At 54.8% G+C, this 16,611-nt stretch overlaps 3 protein-coding genes across 3 annotated transcripts; 2 read left to right on the top strand and 1 right to left on the bottom strand.

Moving 5' to 3' along the window:
* Positions 1-513: 513 nt before the first annotated feature.
* Positions 514-2,149, bottom strand: BO72DRAFT_453728 (uncharacterized protein). The gene has a single exon (XM_040946048.1). It carries the CDS (start codon positions 2,087-2,089, stop codon positions 668-670), a length of 1,422 nt encoding a protein of 473 aa, XP_040795393.1. The 5' UTR covers positions 2,090-2,149; the 3' UTR covers positions 514-667.
* Positions 2,150-3,879: 1,730 nt separating this feature from the next.
* On the top strand, positions 3,880-6,971 carry BO72DRAFT_481773 (fungal specific transcription factor domain-containing protein). The gene is made up of 5 exons (XM_040947697.1): positions 3,880-4,387; positions 4,441-4,756; positions 4,811-5,339; positions 5,411-6,160; positions 6,390-6,971. Exons 1-5 carry the CDS (start codon positions 4,186-4,188, stop codon positions 6,558-6,560), a joined length of 1,968 nt encoding a protein of 655 aa, XP_040795392.1. The 5' UTR covers positions 3,880-4,185; the 3' UTR covers positions 6,561-6,971.
* A 1,624-nt stretch (positions 6,972-8,595) lies between these two features.
* Positions 8,596-16,474, top strand: BO72DRAFT_442133 (putative polyketide synthase; the record flags this gene model as incomplete). Its single annotated transcript, XM_040943498.1, has 4 exons — positions 8,596-9,234; positions 9,297-12,510; positions 12,625-13,482; positions 13,555-16,474. 4 exons carry the CDS (start codon positions 8,596-8,598, stop codon positions 16,386-16,388), a joined length of 7,545 nt encoding a protein of 2,514 aa, XP_040795391.1. The 3' UTR covers positions 16,389-16,474.
* Positions 16,475-16,611: the final 137 nt, after the last annotated feature.

Below are 16,611 nucleotides of genomic sequence, written 5' to 3'. Positions count from 1 at the left end.
TTTTGGTTTTAGAATTATGGGGGGGCGTGAGGGGGGGTTTGGGCTGGATTGGGATGGATCTGATCTGAAGCTGGGTGGGTTGGAGACTAGGGATGGGTGTCGTTGTAGTCAGATCTGACGAGGGATAAGGGCTTGATGTTAATTTGTGGGCTGTTGAGGAGAGGATTGTGAGTTGGGAAGTGGCGATATTGAGGGTTGAGGTTGCTATTTTGAGGACAGGACGTGGAGGTGGTTTCTCTAGAGGGAGACGTTCAAATAGCCGTGTTGGGGGGCGATATGAATAATGTCATTCACGACGTATAGGAGATGGTGACTTAGAAAGACCAGAATATAGCTGAGCATAATGTTGAAATCATAGTATCTATTCAATGAGCAGCGTGATATGGACTATGCAGTCTCTCATCGTAGCATATCACAGTGCCAGTTAGATTTGTGATGGCTTCAGATGTTATGACACTGGGAGAAGTACTGATGAATGAACTCAATAACTACTACTGATCGGGTGGAACTGTAGCAGGCAGCCCGAAACTGATCTCATTCTGGTTTACTTGAACTACTTAACATCGACTCGTGGCTTCATCGCTCATCGCTCATCGCTCATCGCTCATATCCCATAATTCCTGCGCTGAATACGCGCAACCTGGTTGATCCGCATCATCCTCATGGATCAACCAATATAACGCACCACCTCATTCCACTCGTCGTCTGCCTTGAGCAACGCCCAGTCCCGCTCACTCAGGCACAACAACGCCTCCCACCCTCCCTCCTCATCCCCCTCGTCGATCACCGGCGCGACATAGCACGCACACGGCAAGGGGATCTCAAACGAGGGCCGCCGGATCGCATGCGGCTTCCCCAGCGGCCCAAACACCGGCACCGCGACGTGGGCCATGCTCGAGCACGAGAAGTCCGTCAACGGGTTGAAGGCGCCCCCGTACGCGACCTTGCTCTTATCCTCCTCGTTGGCCAGGAATGTCGCGTAGCTGCGCGTGGCGTGCACGTTGTGCAGTGACCTGGTGTGTCTCCGTAGCCTGACGGCCAGATCATACAGCGGCAGCGAGGCGATCTCCGTGAGGGGCAGACGCAGGTTGGCCGTGCGCACCATGTGGCCCATGTAGTAGGGTGAGAGGTTGATGGTGCGCCGGAGGTCCAGCGCGCGGGTGATTTTGGAGGTGGACGCTTGTAGGAAGGGGGGCAGGTGCGGGAGGCGCAGAGTGATGAGCCGTTGCCACAGGAATGCGGTCAGGGCGTCGTTGGGGGTGATCTTCTCCTTCTCTTGGTCGGTGGATGTCGACTCGACTGGTGCGGGCGGCGCAGCCTTCTGGTGGATCTTGGTCATGGACGTCTCGCTGAATCGCACCGCCCGCCATTTGAAGGTTGCCATGTAGGCTTGCATCTCCGGTGTGATCGGGCCCGACGACAGTCCGGGAACAATCGCCGGCTTCAGCTCGCTGTGATCGTCCATGGGCTCGTCGTCTTTGAGCAGAGGGATGAGGGTGCATCGGTCGATGTTGCCCTCGCGCATGGCTTGCTCCGGGAACGGCTCGTCGCGGAGACGGTATGCCAGCAGGTTGATGATCTGGAACATCCCGTTCCCATCGATGATGTTGTGCTGGGCCGCGATGGCCAGAATCAGGCCGCCCTCGATCCAGTTAAGCTGGAAGTCCAGCACGGGCGCTGGGTTCGTCTCGTTGTCGTCGTCGAGATAGGGCTGCGGAAAGGCCGGGCGAGGAGGGGCCAGCACAGTCGGCAGCGAGGTGGTCGGCCACCCCGTCGCACGCAACTCGGCAAGCGATGCGACCTCGTGCGTCCGATCCTCCACCCGCAGGAACTTATGATCGGGTGCCTGCCATGGGATGTGAGGACGCACGATGAAGGCGCCCGAGCAAGATGGCGTTTGGCCCTCGCGGACGACTTTGCCGCCGAGGAAGGGGAAGCCGGCGATGAGTTGGTGGATGGCCGACTCCAGGGCTGTCTCGATCTGATGGCGTGCTACATCGTTCGCGAGTGGGAAGATGAGGAGCATGTGAGAGTAGGATTTCAGTAAGGGCAATTGGCCCAGGATGTCTTGGGTGTGGTCATAGTCCATGATGGTTGTGGTGGTGGTGGTGGTGGAGGTGATGAGGAACGAGTCTGGCGTGGTTTACCCTGGGGTTACAAGGGCTACGGAAGACTACGTTATTGGGAGAGAGACAACTACTATAATATATACTGTACGGCGTACTTTCTTAGACAGAAACCACCCACTGCTGGCAGGTCTCACAGCAGTGTGCCACATTTTGAACTGGGCCCTGCGCAGTCTTTGTATCTTGACTACATGTGCTCTTCTAATCTGGTGTCATCATCAGAAACCTCAACCCCTAATAATAACTAACACCTTAACATCGGTCAATATTACTCATGCTGCTGCTGCTCATAATATTGGCGCCAGGATCGGCCCGGCGGAAATGGGGCATTTCAATAGCGGCTGTCGATCGCAGGGCCCTTCACTGCACGCGATCGATCTCGGCCCGATGAACACGAGATTCGGCCGATTTCTGGGGATTCTTGTGATCAATAAATCGGATTCTGCACTCTTCTGTTGACTTCTGTTGTCTTTGGGCTTGCTGGGATGGAGGATTTGTGTGGTTGTGTGGTTGTGGTGTGTTTCTTTTCTTTTTTTTCCTTGTATTTTTCCATTTTGCAGTGCAAGTCGGCCATTTCTGCCCTAATTTTGCCCCCTCGTCGATTCGTCAACAAAGCCCCTTCCCTCCCCGTCCCTTGACTGGCTGTGCATATTGCAGTCCCACCTGCTCCAAATTCAGGCTAATTCCTAGCAACTCAGTTCATCCCCCCTCTTTTCCTTCAGATCTCGGCTCTGATCGCATGCACGGGCGCTACATACTGTCTGAGCGTGGAATCTAAGGCCAGCCCGATCTGCCATTCACTAGTCCATCTCTCGCATTCACCTTGTTGTTGTTTGAAGGTCACACTTCCACTTATGTTGGGTTGAACCGTCCCTCACAGCTGCGATGCAGGACAAGTTGACATCTGCCGTGAGAGGTCTTTAGCAGGTTGGCTGTTTGCTTGCCTCCTTATCATTTGCCACTGCCGCTGCCACTACTGCAGTGTATGCAGAGATGCAGATGTACCTCTCTCTCTCCTCCCCCATTGTTCCTCTACTCTACTGTACATGTACATACCTTCAGGGGGGCGTCCAGACCCACCAAAACAATAGGCCTCCGTGAGATCTTAGCCTACAGACCCTCTGCAGGGTTGATCCTGCTTTACTGCCAGCTGCAAGACTTGCGATCGGTCGTATTTGCTTATTCGGTCCCTCAAACTTGCTTATTCGCCTCAAGACGCACCGATGTCCTCAATTGGATGCTGTGACTCGGTGGCTGGCTGAGAGGCGTCGACGTGATCACGTTCATCAAATCGAGAGCAATGGCACTGTTCATTTAGTGGACCCTAAGAGATCGTGGAGGTCAAGATGATTGCGGTTCATGCCTTTCCCATCGCTGTCAAGCGCCGATAGTGAGTAATAGTGGCTCAACAAAGGCTTGTCCAACTCTCATCTATACCTCTCCCCACCATCGCCCCTGATGTGTCTCCAGGATCAGCTGCAGCCTGCAGAGTGCAGGGCTGCTCTAGCTCTCTCGACTTGCCCTTCTGGTCAGAAAGGCCTCGTTCAAATAACAACAGAACCAGTCAGCGAGCGCGCTACCCACTGCGATCTGCATCCTGCAGGGCAGTCATCACATTGCACTAGCTAGAACGTGTTCCTTCAGGACGCACGTCGAGTCACCATTTAGGTCCGTATGGATCGACCGCCACACCCTTTCCGACTGGCTCGTCGGCGCTGACTGTGTGGATGAGCTTAATACCCCCAAAAAGCAAGCACGAGTAGCCCGGATGGGGTCCTCTTCCTCGGTATCGGACTGGCTCCTCGACTCACTGGTTCGTCCTGTCTAGTCCGACTAGTGTTGGTGCGTGCGGTCGATCCATTGCTTTGGTATCTTATCACGACCCCACTAGTCATCGGCTGGAGCAAAGAGAAGCCTGCATCGACGCACCTTCTCATAGTCGACCGGGCTCGGTTATAAGTCGAGAAACCAAGCGCTGCGGAGGTCGCTCTCATTTCGTCAGAGCAACCATCAGTGGATCTGGAACTGGTCTACGGGTCTACACTTCATCAGCCCCGACATGGTCACGTCGACGCCTACAATCTCTAGACAACGCCCTGGCTCGGCCTGTGAGGAGTGTCGACGGCGAAAAGTGCGCTGTGACCGTCGTCGGCCTCAGTGTCAGGTGTGTTTCGAGACGGGGATCGAGTGCAAGATCAACACCACCAGATTGCCCCGGGGACCTCGAAAGGGCCAGTTGCGTACGCTGCGGACAAGAATCGGTACAGCGCCTTTCATACTCAGTGGATGTGAATTGACGACTGACGCAAAACAGCTGCTCTAGAGCGCTGCCTCGCAGATCAGCATCCCGAGATCAATCACCAGATGGCGAGTCTGTTTGACGGCACGGTACTTGACTGTGACTCGGAGGATGATCCCTTCCGGGACCTCACTTCACTGTCTGATTCAATCCCGGTCTCAGTGCCTTTTTCGGCTCTCCCTGACCCAGTCTTGGCCCCGGTGGAGGAGCTGGAGACGCGCGAGAGAGATGCTCATCCCACTATCTCATCTACCAAGATCCAGTCGCCAAGGACCCCAGAGTCGTTACCACGGTCGACAGGCCTGGTTTCGGAGCTGATGCGAGCTGAACTGTACGCTGTTGATTTTGATCCTAGGAAGACTTTGCAACTCTAACCTATCGGCAGTGACCAACTGTATTTCGATCGGGTTCACCCGTTTGCGCCTATCCTCCAGCGCTGGCGCTATCACGTCTGGGCTCGCCAACCTAAGAAGTCCGACAGCCAGGTCTGTTTACAATACGCCATGTGGACGGTGGCAGCCTCTCTGTCTGCCCAGTTTCAGGCACTACGGGATCAGCTGTACACCGAGACGCGAAGGATTCTCGATTCCTTAGATCGACCAGATAGTATAACAATGGTCGCCGGGCTGGAACAGGCTCAGGCATGGATTCTAATCGGGCTCTACGAGTACATGCAACGGTCGGCTCTCCAGGCCTGGATGAGCATAGGAAGATGCTGCCGACTGGTACTAGGAATGCGGCTCTATGAGCTGGACGATTCCACCAACCCGGTGACGATGGCACGGGAACAGGAAGCTATATTGGTGGACTGGATCGGGCTGGAGGAGCAGCGCCGGACTTTCTGGATGGCGTATTCGCTGGATCGATTTATCGGTTTCCACAACGGGCTGCCGTTTACTCTGCATGAACCCGTGGTTCGTTTTCCCCGTACCTCCAGTCCATATCGAGCCCACGCAGGCTGCTAACCCTGGATTATTACCACCAGATCACCACGCGGCTGCCCAGCCCGGAAGAGGAGTTCCAATGCGGGCAACCAACCCTAACGCCATACCTACGCGAAGTGATGAGCCAGCATCCTCACCTTCACCACCCAGTCCAACCCAATCTATACCAATACCCCCATCTGCATGTTCAGCAACAGCAACATCACCCCCACATCTACGCGATCCCTCATTCCCCGACCTCCCCAACCCACCTGACAATGGCCTTCCCCCCCGTGGCAGTGGCAACCCCCACCAACCCCACAGCAACAACAACCCCCGTCCTCAACCCCGACCTCAATAGCCAAGTCACCTATTCAAACTCAAGCTTCACCGAATTCATCCTCCTCGCCACGATCGTCGGTCGCGCCCTCTCGCACCGCCAAGCGCTGGTGGTAGAGCAACCCTTCCAACCATTCCACCACCCGCCCCTGTCCCCGACAAGCCCCCACACCCCGCTCCCCAACTCGCTCGAAACCTTCTGGAACCGCCACCACGCCCTCCACGCCTTCCTCAGCGCCCGCATCCAGTCTCTGTCGTCCAATCCCCAGGCTCTAGACGACCCATTGATCATGTTCGCGCGCATCGTCGCGCAGAGCATGGTACTGTTCCTGCACAACGTCCTCGAGTCCGTCGCATGGAAGTCCGGCGGCGATCAACTGCTCGGCATCATCGAGGACGAGCGGCTCTGTGTGCTCGCCGCACACGAGGTCGTCGGCCTGGTCAAGGTGCAAGGCCAGTTGGGGTATTTTAAGGTTAGTTGTGCCCCTTGTTTTTGCGTGTGGTGTCGTTGTCGTATCACCTTAGCCTTGAGCTGGGTCTGTTGGCCACCCCTGCATTATCATCTGTCTCTTCCTCAAACCACGCAGTGAGAAATGTTCCTCCTGGAGATGATTCATTGCATCGCAGCCACACTCCACCCAAAACCCCACGCAGAGCAGAAACCCTGTAACCGCACCGATGCTAACATCCCTCCCCGTAAAGGTCCACCCCCTCACCCCCATCCCGCTGATGATGTGCACCGAGTTCCTGACGGCGCATGCGTACCTGGACCCCTCGTTCGAGGTCATGCTGCACGAGCTGTTGGAATGCCTGGGCGATCTGGAGCGAGTCAAGAACCCCGTGCAGAGCCCGACCCTGTCCGTGGTGGTTTAAAGCATCGTCGCGGGATTCTCGTTCAACGAGAACTGCAATCCTGCTGCGGGATCATTTTCGGTGTTTGGTCGGGTGTTTTTTTGCTTGAGTGATGATTTGCTTGGGAAAGCTTACAGCTTGTGGTTGTTGGTGGTGCTGGCTGGCGGGGAGATGGTCGAGGCGGTTGTTGATGAATTGAGGGCATGGTTTATTAGCTGTGTGCTTTCTCGTGATTCTTTTATTGCGCTCGATTCAGTTTGATTCAGCTTTATTTTCCTGTGCAGGCTCATAGGATCCAATGCTGCTGCTGCTGCTGCTGCTGGGTGGTGGTGTGTTTTGTTTTGTTGTGTTTTGTTGCCCATCGGATGGCAGGATGTTTGTTGTATTCAAGGCACTGGCACTGGCACTGGCACTGGCACTGGCCACGAGGATGCATGGAGGGGAGCGAGCAGCGAGCTTGCTTGCTTATAAGATACAGTTCAACCTAATATAATGGCATCATAACCTCGTGTATGTGCATAAAACAAAATTCGGGTTATCTCCTATCTCCATGAACTCCCTTTCGCCATTGATCACTACAAGAATCAGACAACCAACCCCCTTCCCCCAAACTCCGCTGCTTATCCCCGGGCTGCTATCAACTCCAACTCCGAAAAGCCTCTTTCGTCTCTCCCAACGGACGGCGATTAGGAAACTACGTTCTGCTGCAACTGCAACCGAAAAGAGATAAACCAAACAAAAAAACAAAAAAACCAGACACCCGTCGATTCGTCTTTTTTCTTGTTTCCGGTCTGGTCGTCTCTCCCTGAGGAGTACGTAAGCTTTACGCTGGAGCCAATTTTCATCAGCCCGAAAGTGAGGACTGGGATGGCGCGGACGGGTTATGAAACTGGCGACCAGATCTATTGTGCAACCTTGTCGGTCCCCTTCTAGTCTGGACTGGATGGATGGATCTGACAGCCAGCTAGCCCGAGAAGATACACCGAGGAATAAACTCCGGCCGTTGTGTCTTCATTTTCGCGAGCTGTCTGTCGTTCTTGATCCTGTCTGGTTATTTCAGTTGAGGCCGGCAGTTTCCTGTCTGGCTGGTTTCGCTGTTTCGGGGACACGGTTGGGGGGGATCTTCCACCACTCGCTGCTGCTCCTGTGGATCTAAGAATAGGGTGATTTCCCCAGCAGAAGAAGGAAGCATAGGAATTGTTCCGAGATGATCAGGTGTTGGATCGTTCCCCCGTAGTGTATGTAGTCGAGGTAAGCTAGAAAGAAAAGCAATGTATACTGCGCCTGAATATGCATACTTGTCAGCAACGGGGGTCTGATCATCCCATTCTCTGTTAGCATGCGCTGGTTGAAGGGAAAGTTTAGGTAGCCAGTTTCATGGGTTGGGTCTCGGTTTCCCGTTCCCTGTGTCTTCACAGGGCTGGGTGTAACTCTACCCACCTGTTTTCTTGCACGGTTGAGTATCGTATATGCCCGACGGACTGGGTTGGGAGGCAAAGGCCGTGGGTTCGTGGGACTGACTGTGCACACATACAACGGTGACTCTACTGTCTCTCTCTTTCTTTCTCTCTCACTGTCTTTCGGTTACGGTTCTTGCCGATGGATTTGTGCATTAAAACCTGGCCGCTCTCTGTTTTCTTTCTTGTTGTCTGTGTGGATCTGTGACTTTTTCCTTGGATTGATCGATAGCAACCCTACGGGTCTCTCGTTTGTGATTCTCTCCCCGGATATAGCAATTCTTTAATCCCGCGTGTTCATTATCGCTTGAGCGGGAAAGCAAGTCTCTGGGGTTTAGACGTTGTGAGTGCCGGCTCGTTGGTGTGTTTGTGTGGGAAAGGTTTGTTTGCCTGCTTCTTACCTCATCCGCAGTTGTTGGTCATTCCCTTCCGGGGATTGGTTTGCATCGATCCATATCCAGTAAATAAATACTTGCGACTTTTGTGGACCTGGTCTGGGGTTGTTGACGTTGCGTGTGTGCTGGGGTGTCCTTTTGCTCGTCTGTTTGCTTGCCTGCTTGGTTTGTGATTTGTGAGTGGCAAACATACACCCAAAACTCATGGCCAGTCAATTATCACCTCCGCCAGGAGGCAAGACGGTGCTGCTATTCGGTTGCCAGGCCGTGCAGTTCGACGCCAACGACTTCCAGCAGCTGCGGCGCGTCATTCTGGACACGCCCGACAACCACTGGGTGCTGGACGTCCTGGCAGAGCTGCCCGTCTACTGGCGCACCGCCGCCACCAAGTACCTGCCGAAGCTGCAGGCGCTGCCGGGTGAGCAGCAGCTGCGCGACCTGAACCAGTGGATCCGCACCGGCAAAGTCGCCGACCGCCACTTCCCGCTGCCCTACCTGCAGCATGCCCCGCTGCTGATGATCACCCACCTGCTGCAGTTCGCGCGCTACCTGCAGCTGACGCACCCGGATTACGCGGCTCACGGCGTTGTTGACGCCGAGACGAGCACCGTCGTGGAGATCGTGGGGTTCTCCTTTGGCTTTCTCAGCGCCGCAGTCGCTTCGACCGTCACAAATCAGAGCCAGTTGCGAGAGTATGGGGCCGTGGGAATTCGGTTGGCGACCCTGCTGGGCGCGCTCGGCGATGAACAGGAGAGCCGCGAGAAGTATACCTCGCTGTCGACCGTGTGGAAGAAACCCGAGTTGGAGGGGGAGCTGGTTCGAGTGCTGGAGCAGCATCCGGAGGTAAGTTGGCTGATCTTGTGGGAGACTGACTAGCACGATAGCGCTAATGCCTCGTTCGTCAGGCGTATATCACGGTTCGATATGATACGAACCGCGCGACTATCATGACGCCACGGAAGGGGCTGGGCCGGCTGCAGCAAGCGCTCCAGACAGCCGGATTTTCCGCATACCACATCAACTTCAACGGACGCTATCATTGGCCGGGGCATCAGAAACTATTGCATACGCTTGAGCAGATGTGTGAGGCGGATCCCGCGTTACAGCTGCCAGATGCATCGCAGTTGCCACGGCACACATGGACCAACATCACCAATGAGCCCATCTACGAGGGTCCACTGCACCAGGTGGTTCTGCGCTCCATATTGGCCCAGCAGTGTCAATGGAGTCCCACGTTTGCGGCTGTGCATCGGGCCCAACTTGAAAACACGCAGTCGATCGTGGTGGAGTTTGGCTCTGAGCGCTGCGTTCCCCCGACATTCATGCGCACGCTCGGTAGCCGCGTGGTGCACTATATGGACTTGAACCTGGACTTCCAGTCGCGCGTCTCGCCACTTCAGTCGACCCCGACGATATATGATGACGACATTGCCGTGGTGGGCATGGCTTGCCGGGTCGCTGGTGCCGACGATCTCGAGGAGTTCTGGAAGCTCTTGTGCGCGGGCGAATCGCAGCACCGGGAGCTGCCGCCGGAACGGTACAAAGACTATGAGACCCCGTGGAGGCCAGGCGCGATTCGCCCTTGGTGGGGCAACTTTGTCAACGACATCGATGCCTTCGATCACAAGTTCTTCAAGAAGGTGCCGAGGGAGGTCATGTCCCAGGATCCACAGCAACGGTTGTTTCTGCAGGTCGCATACCAGGCTCTCCAGCAGGCGGGCTACTTCCACAAGAAGGATGCTACCAAGGACATCGGGTGCTATGTCACCTGTTGTACCGTGGACTATGAGCATAACGTCAATTGCCATCCGGCTACGGCCTATGCTGCCACGGGTCTGTTGCGGAGCTTCATGGCTGGTAAGGTGAGCCATTACTTCGGATGGCGCGGGCCGGCGCTGTGCATTGACACCGCATGTTCGGGCTCCGCCGTTGCGCTGCACCACGCCTGCAGGGCCATCCTCAATGGTGACTGCAAAGCTGCGCTGGTTGGGGGCGCCAATGCTCTCACGAGTCCGCTGGCATTTGATAATTTGAACGGAGCGTCATTTGTCTCCCCCACCGGACCTTGCAAGCCGTTCGATGCAAAGGCCGATGGCTATTGCCGCGGCGAGGGCTTTGCAGCGATCTTCATCAAGAAGATGTCCGACGCGTTGGCTGATGGTGACACAATCCTGGGCACCATCGCTGGCACCGCGGTGGAGCAGAATGACAACTGCACCCCGGTGGTGGTCCCTCATGCGCCGTCGCTGGCAGGCTTGTTTGACAAGGTCATTCGTCAGGCCCACATCCGCCCGCATGAAATATCGGTTGTCGAGGCTCATGGCACCGGAACACAAGCGGGTGACCCGGCCGAATATAGCAGCGTGAGACAGGTAATGGGTGGTCCACAACGAGCAGTCCCCCTGACGCTGGGGTCAGTCAAAGGGCTGGTTGGACATACGGAAAGTGTCTCTGGCATGGTAGCGCTGGTCAAGGTACTCCTGATGATTCACGAAGGAAAGCTCCCGCCCCAACCGAACTTCCACAACTTGAACCCACACATCCAGGCGGCTGCCGACGATCAGATCGAGATCACCACCCAGTTAAAGCCATGGCAAGCGGATTTTCGCGCAGCACTAATCAATAATTACGGTGCCTGTGGGTCGAATGCCTCCATGGTAGTCACTCAGCCACCTGGCTTTCGGACCGGGAGCGGTGCCTCTGCTATTCATGCCCCCGGCATCTCCCTTCCCTTCAGATTCTGTGGTTTAGACGAGCACCGTCTGCGTGATTATGCACGAAAGTTCTACAGTCTCTTGCAGCATCAGGCCGTTTCTGCGAGCCATCTCGCGTCTCTGGCTAATGTCTCGTTCAACGTTGCTCGCCAATGCAGCCCAACTCTCGACAGGCACCTGATATTCAGCTGCAGTTCACTGGTAGAGCTTGAGTCGCGGCTGCTTTCCGTCGTTGATGGGGACGAAAGTCGAGTTATTCGCATGGCCAAGACCACCCGCCCCGTGATTCTATGTTTTGGGGGGCAGGTGTCAACTTCGGTCGGTTTGGATCGCACCGTTTACGACACAATGCACGTTCTGCGCAATCATCTCGATGGCTGCAGCAGGATACTAGAGTCGCTCGGGTACGACAGTCTCTACCCTGGTATCTTTGAGTCCACCCCAATCGCCGATCAAGTCAAGATACAGACACAGCTGTTTGCTTTGCAGTATGCCAGCGCTCGCTCCTGGATAGACTGTGGCCTTCCAGTAGCGGCCGTCATTGGCCATAGCTTTGGAGAGTTAACTGCCCTCTGCGTATCCGGGGCACTGTGCCTTGAGGATGCGCTAGTCCTAGTCGCTAGACGGGCGACTCTGATTCGGGACAGTTGGGGACCAGACCCTGGGGCCATGATTGCTGTAGAGGGCGAGCTCCACGAGGTTGAACATCTGCTAGCCAAAGCCACGAAATCTGTCTCGACTGAAACATCCCCCTCCAGCATCGCCTGTATCAACGGCCCACGTAGCTATACGTTAGCTGGAGCAACAGAAGCGATGAACGCAGTACGTGTTATGCTTTCCACGCAGCCAGCATTCTCTCGTCTCAAACACAAATGCTTGGACGTCACCAATGCATTCCACTCGTCATTGGTCGATTCCCTCGTTCCAGACTTGAAGAGGATAAGTGACGGATTGATGTTCCGCGAGCCGCAGTTGCACCTGGAGCGGGCCACGGAAGAGCCATGCACTGGTGTCCCCTCTCCGACCATTGCAGCTGAGCATCTCAGAAAGCCGGTGTACTTCAGTCAGGCTGTCAATCGCCTAGCAGAGAGGTACAAGTCGTGCATATGGCTCGAGGCCGGTTCCAACTCAACCATTACTTTGATGGCCAGTCGGGCGTTGGCATCAAGTGCTGCCTCAAACCATCAATTCCACTCCGTCAACATCACGAGCAAAAATGGGGTCCAGAGTCTGACCGACAACACAATCGCTCTCTGGAAGGAGGGAATTTCTGTCTCCTACTGGGCACATCATTCGTCGCAGACGCCCGAGTATGACTTCGTCTTTCTCCCACCCTATCAATTTGAGAAGTGTAGACACTGGATGGACAACAAGCCGTTACCCGCAAGTAGCCCCAGCAAAGCGAGTGAAGTACAAGAGGAGCAGCCGAAGCCGAAAATTCAGTTCCTAGGATATCAAGGCTCGGCGAAGATGGTCGTCAAGTTCTCCATCGATACTACGCACCCCAGTTACCGTGAAGCTGTGTCGGGCCACATAGGTGCACAAACAGCGCCTCTCGCCCCAGCTTCATTCATGCTCGATACTGTGGTTGAGGCACTGAGAAGCTTACCAGAAGGTAAAGACAGAGTACCGCAAGTAAAGAATATCACCAGTGATGCACCGCTGGGGCTGGACGAGACACAAAATGTGTACATTACACTCACCGCTCAGAGCACGGAAAAGACATTCTGGGACATGGAATTCACCAGCGAAAATCCCGAAAAGGGTGCACGGTCACGGGTAGTCCATTGTGCTGGTCGGATCAAGATGTTCAAGGCCGATGATCCCGCGCTCCAGGGCGAATTCTCCCGGTACGGTCGCTTGGTCAGTCACCGTCGATGCCGTGAACTTCTCGACAGCTCCGACGTAGATGACATCCTGCAAGGTCGCAATGTGTACCGCGCCTTTTCCGAAGTTGTGGACTACGCTGAGCCCTACCGTGGCGTCCATAAGTTGGTCGGCAAGGGCAATCAGTCAGCCGGCCGAGTGGTGAAAAAGTATTCTAGTCAGACCTGGGCGGACACGTTTCTGTGCGACTCATTCAGCCAAGTAGGAGGTTTCTGGATCAACTGTATGACCGATCGGCCAGTGTCCCAGATTTACATCGCCAGTGGCATGGAGCAGTGGATGCGTACACCGTTGTATGCTGACCCAAGCACGCCGCGTCCTGAGACCTGGGATGTGCTAGCAACACATGAACGAGGAGATGGCTTCTACACCACTGATATCTTTGTCTTTGACCCGGAAAAAGGCCAACTGGTAGAAACGTTCATTGGGATGAAATACTCATGTGTGCCAAAGGCAGTCTTCAGCAAGATCCTCAGCAAGCTGGGGTCGAGTGCCATTCCTCAACAGACTCATCAGGCTGCAGTTGTGACAAAAGCAGTCTCGTCGCCGCCAAAAGCGACAGCTAGTGATCCAGTCTCCAAAGCAAAGAAGGCAAAGGCACAGACTTCCGACCTGGTCGTACGCATCAAGGGCGTGGTTGCCGATTTTTGTGCTGTCGATCCCAGCGAAATTCACGATGACGGCAATATAGCTGATGCTGGCGTTGATTCTTTGATGGCAATGGAGTTGGCACGCGAGATGGAAGAAGTGTTCAAGTGTACGCTGCCAGCAACCGAACTTATGGAGGCGGAGACGTTCCGTGACCTCGTCCGTGCGGTGCAAAGAGCTATGGGAATCGACACAGTTGATGAGGCAGAAGATATAGATGAAACCAGCGAGAGTGGCACTACCTCCTATACCGAGTGTGAAACAGAGTCAGATGCGGCAGTTGACGCTGGTACCACCGAGTCTGTGACTAGCATGAGCACTGACACGCCCGAGCTACATCTGCCGCACGACAAAATCTTAGAGGCATTCGCTGAAACCAAAGCCTTGACAGATCAGTTTCTCTCGGAAAACAACTGCAGCGGGCGCGTGCTTAGCTTCAACCCAGTCCAGATGCAACTCTGCGTGACGCTGACTCTGGAGGCATTCGAGGAGCTGGGTTCATTCATTCGAAGTGCGCAACCAGGTCAGCCGCTCGAGCGGATCAAATTTGATGCCCAGCACGAAGAGCTGGTGGAATACCTCTATTCCCGATTGGAGGAAGCTCGGCTGGTAGAGTTGGATGAAGGAACGGTGACTCGTACGAGCTTGGAGTGGACCAGGATGTCTAGCACTGCCATTCTCGACGAAATCAGTCGGACCTACCCTGAGTTCGTAGGTGCCAGCAAGCTTGCCTTTTATACAGGAAGCAAACTGGCATCGGTGTTACGCGGCGAACAAGATGGTCTTCAGCTGATTTTCGGGACAAAAGAAGGACAGGAGCTTGTATCATGGATGTACGGTGATGAATCGCACAACGTGAGTGGTTACAAGCAAATGCTGGATTTCATTCAGCGGCTCGTACACAAGCTTGGCAGTCGTTCGGGGACAGGTCCGCTGAAAATCCTCGAAATGGGGGCTGGTACCGGAGGAGGTACAAAATGGTTCCTTCCCGTGTTGGCCAAGCTTGGTGTTCCCGTCGAATATACCTTCACCGACATCTCCCCTGCCTTTCTGGCGCAAGCCCGTCGGCGCTTCAAAGAATATCCCTTCGTGCAGTACCGTGTGCATGACATCGAGAAGCCTCCGGCAGACGATTTAGTTGGGACTCAGCATATCATTATCGCCAGTAATGCTGTGCATGCAACCTCGAATCTGCAGGTGTCAACCGGAAATATGCGTCGGGCATTACGACCCGACGGGGTGGTCTTGATGCTCGAGATGACTCGACCACAGTTCACAATTGATATCGTCTTTGGGCTCTTCCATGGCTGGTGGGTATTCAATGATGGGCGAAACCATGCTATCACTAGCGAGAACCGCTGGGAAGCCGACCTCCATGCCGTCGGTTACGGCCACGTGGACTGGACAGATGGTCATTCGGCTGAAGCGAGCGTCCAACGAGTGCTCTTTGCTACTTCTACCGGAGAGCAACGTGAACGGCTTCCGCTGGGGCCGAATATGTCTCATGTGAGCCTCCTTGCCAGTGTTGACAATGTTGCTCGAAAGCAGGCGACTGACAAGTATATCCGTCGCAGCATTGAAGGCTTTACCGGACCGACAGTGACCCATAGTCCAGTGACTGGACCGGTCGCTGTTTTAGTTACGGGGGCCACGGGCAGCTTGGGCTCTCACATAGCTGCATATTTGGTGCAGCTGCATGAAGTTAGTCGGGTCATCTGCCTCAACCGACGGGGGAAGGAGGATCCGTTTAACCGACAGAAGAAGGCTTTTTCAGATCGAGGTCTTACTTTGACCTCCAACGACTTTGACAAAATCACGGTGATTGAAACAGATGCGCAAGACGTAAAGCTTGGGCTCTCAGACGAGCAGCATCAATTTGTACAGGATACCGTTACACATATCATCCACAACGCTTGGCCGATGAACGGTGCCCGGGGCCTGTCCGGGTTTGACTCTCAATTCCGAACCATGCGGCACCTGGTCGATCTAGCACGCGACATCGCGTCTGTCCGACCTGCAAAGACTCGGATTGGTTTTCAGTTCATATCTTCCATTAGTACGGTCGGATTTGGTCCTCTCGTGACGGGTAAGCCAGAAATTCCGGAGGATCAAAGCGTGATTGACTGGGTGTTGGCCAATGGATACGGCGAAGCAAAGTTTGTCTGTGAGCAGATTCTTCATCAGACCTTGCAGACATATCCGGACCGGTTCAATGCCATGGTGGTACGACCTGGTCAAATTGCAGGGTCATCGCTCAGCGGGTACTGGAATGCTGCGGAGCATTTACCCGCTCTGCTGAAATCGGCCCAGACACTGAAGGCATTGCCTGATTTTGGCGGGGTGTTGTCTTGGACGCCTGTCAACACTGTCGCAGCCACTCTAGGCGAGCTTCTCTTCGCCGACAAGGCCCATCCCGTCTATCATGTTGATAATGCGGCTCGTCAACCGTGGCGAGAGATGACGCCCATTCTTGCGCAGGAGCTGGGAATTCCCCTTGGCAATTTGCTCCCGTTCTCAGAGTGGATTGAACGAGTTGAGGCCTTTGCTGGTTCACGAGAAGACAACCCGGCATGTGTGATGGCGGACTGGTTGGCTGGCAACTTCGAGCGCATGTCTTGCGGGGGATTGCTGTTGGCGACAACGCGTGCCCAGCGAGACGCGTCCACGCTGCGGAGCCTGGGGCCTGTTGATCAGAGGACAGTGCGGGGATACGTGCAATACTGGCGTCGGACGGGGTTCTTAATATGAATATAAGTCAAAATTTTTCCTAACGTCAGTAGTGTGGTCTCATAGTTCATTTAGAAGATGCGAAATAATAGACGCAAACGTCAACTTTCTAGATCATGAAATGAAGTTTTCTACACAAATTGTCCAGAAAGCGGGGGGAAAGACGCGGGGGGGAAATCACCGCCTTGGTCACCGCCATGGCAGGTTTCCTCTCCCCCTCCCCGATTATTCTGCCTCGTGGCTG

The sequence above is a fragment of the Aspergillus fijiensis genome, assembly GCF_003184825.1.
Source record: "Aspergillus fijiensis CBS 313.89 unplaced genomic scaffold BO72scaffold_103, whole genome shotgun sequence".
Lineage (NCBI taxonomy): Eukaryota > Fungi > Ascomycota > Eurotiomycetes > Eurotiales > Aspergillaceae > Aspergillus > Aspergillus fijiensis.
Note: the sequence above shows the minus strand (reverse complement) of the source record. Positions and strands in the feature narration are given on the sequence as shown.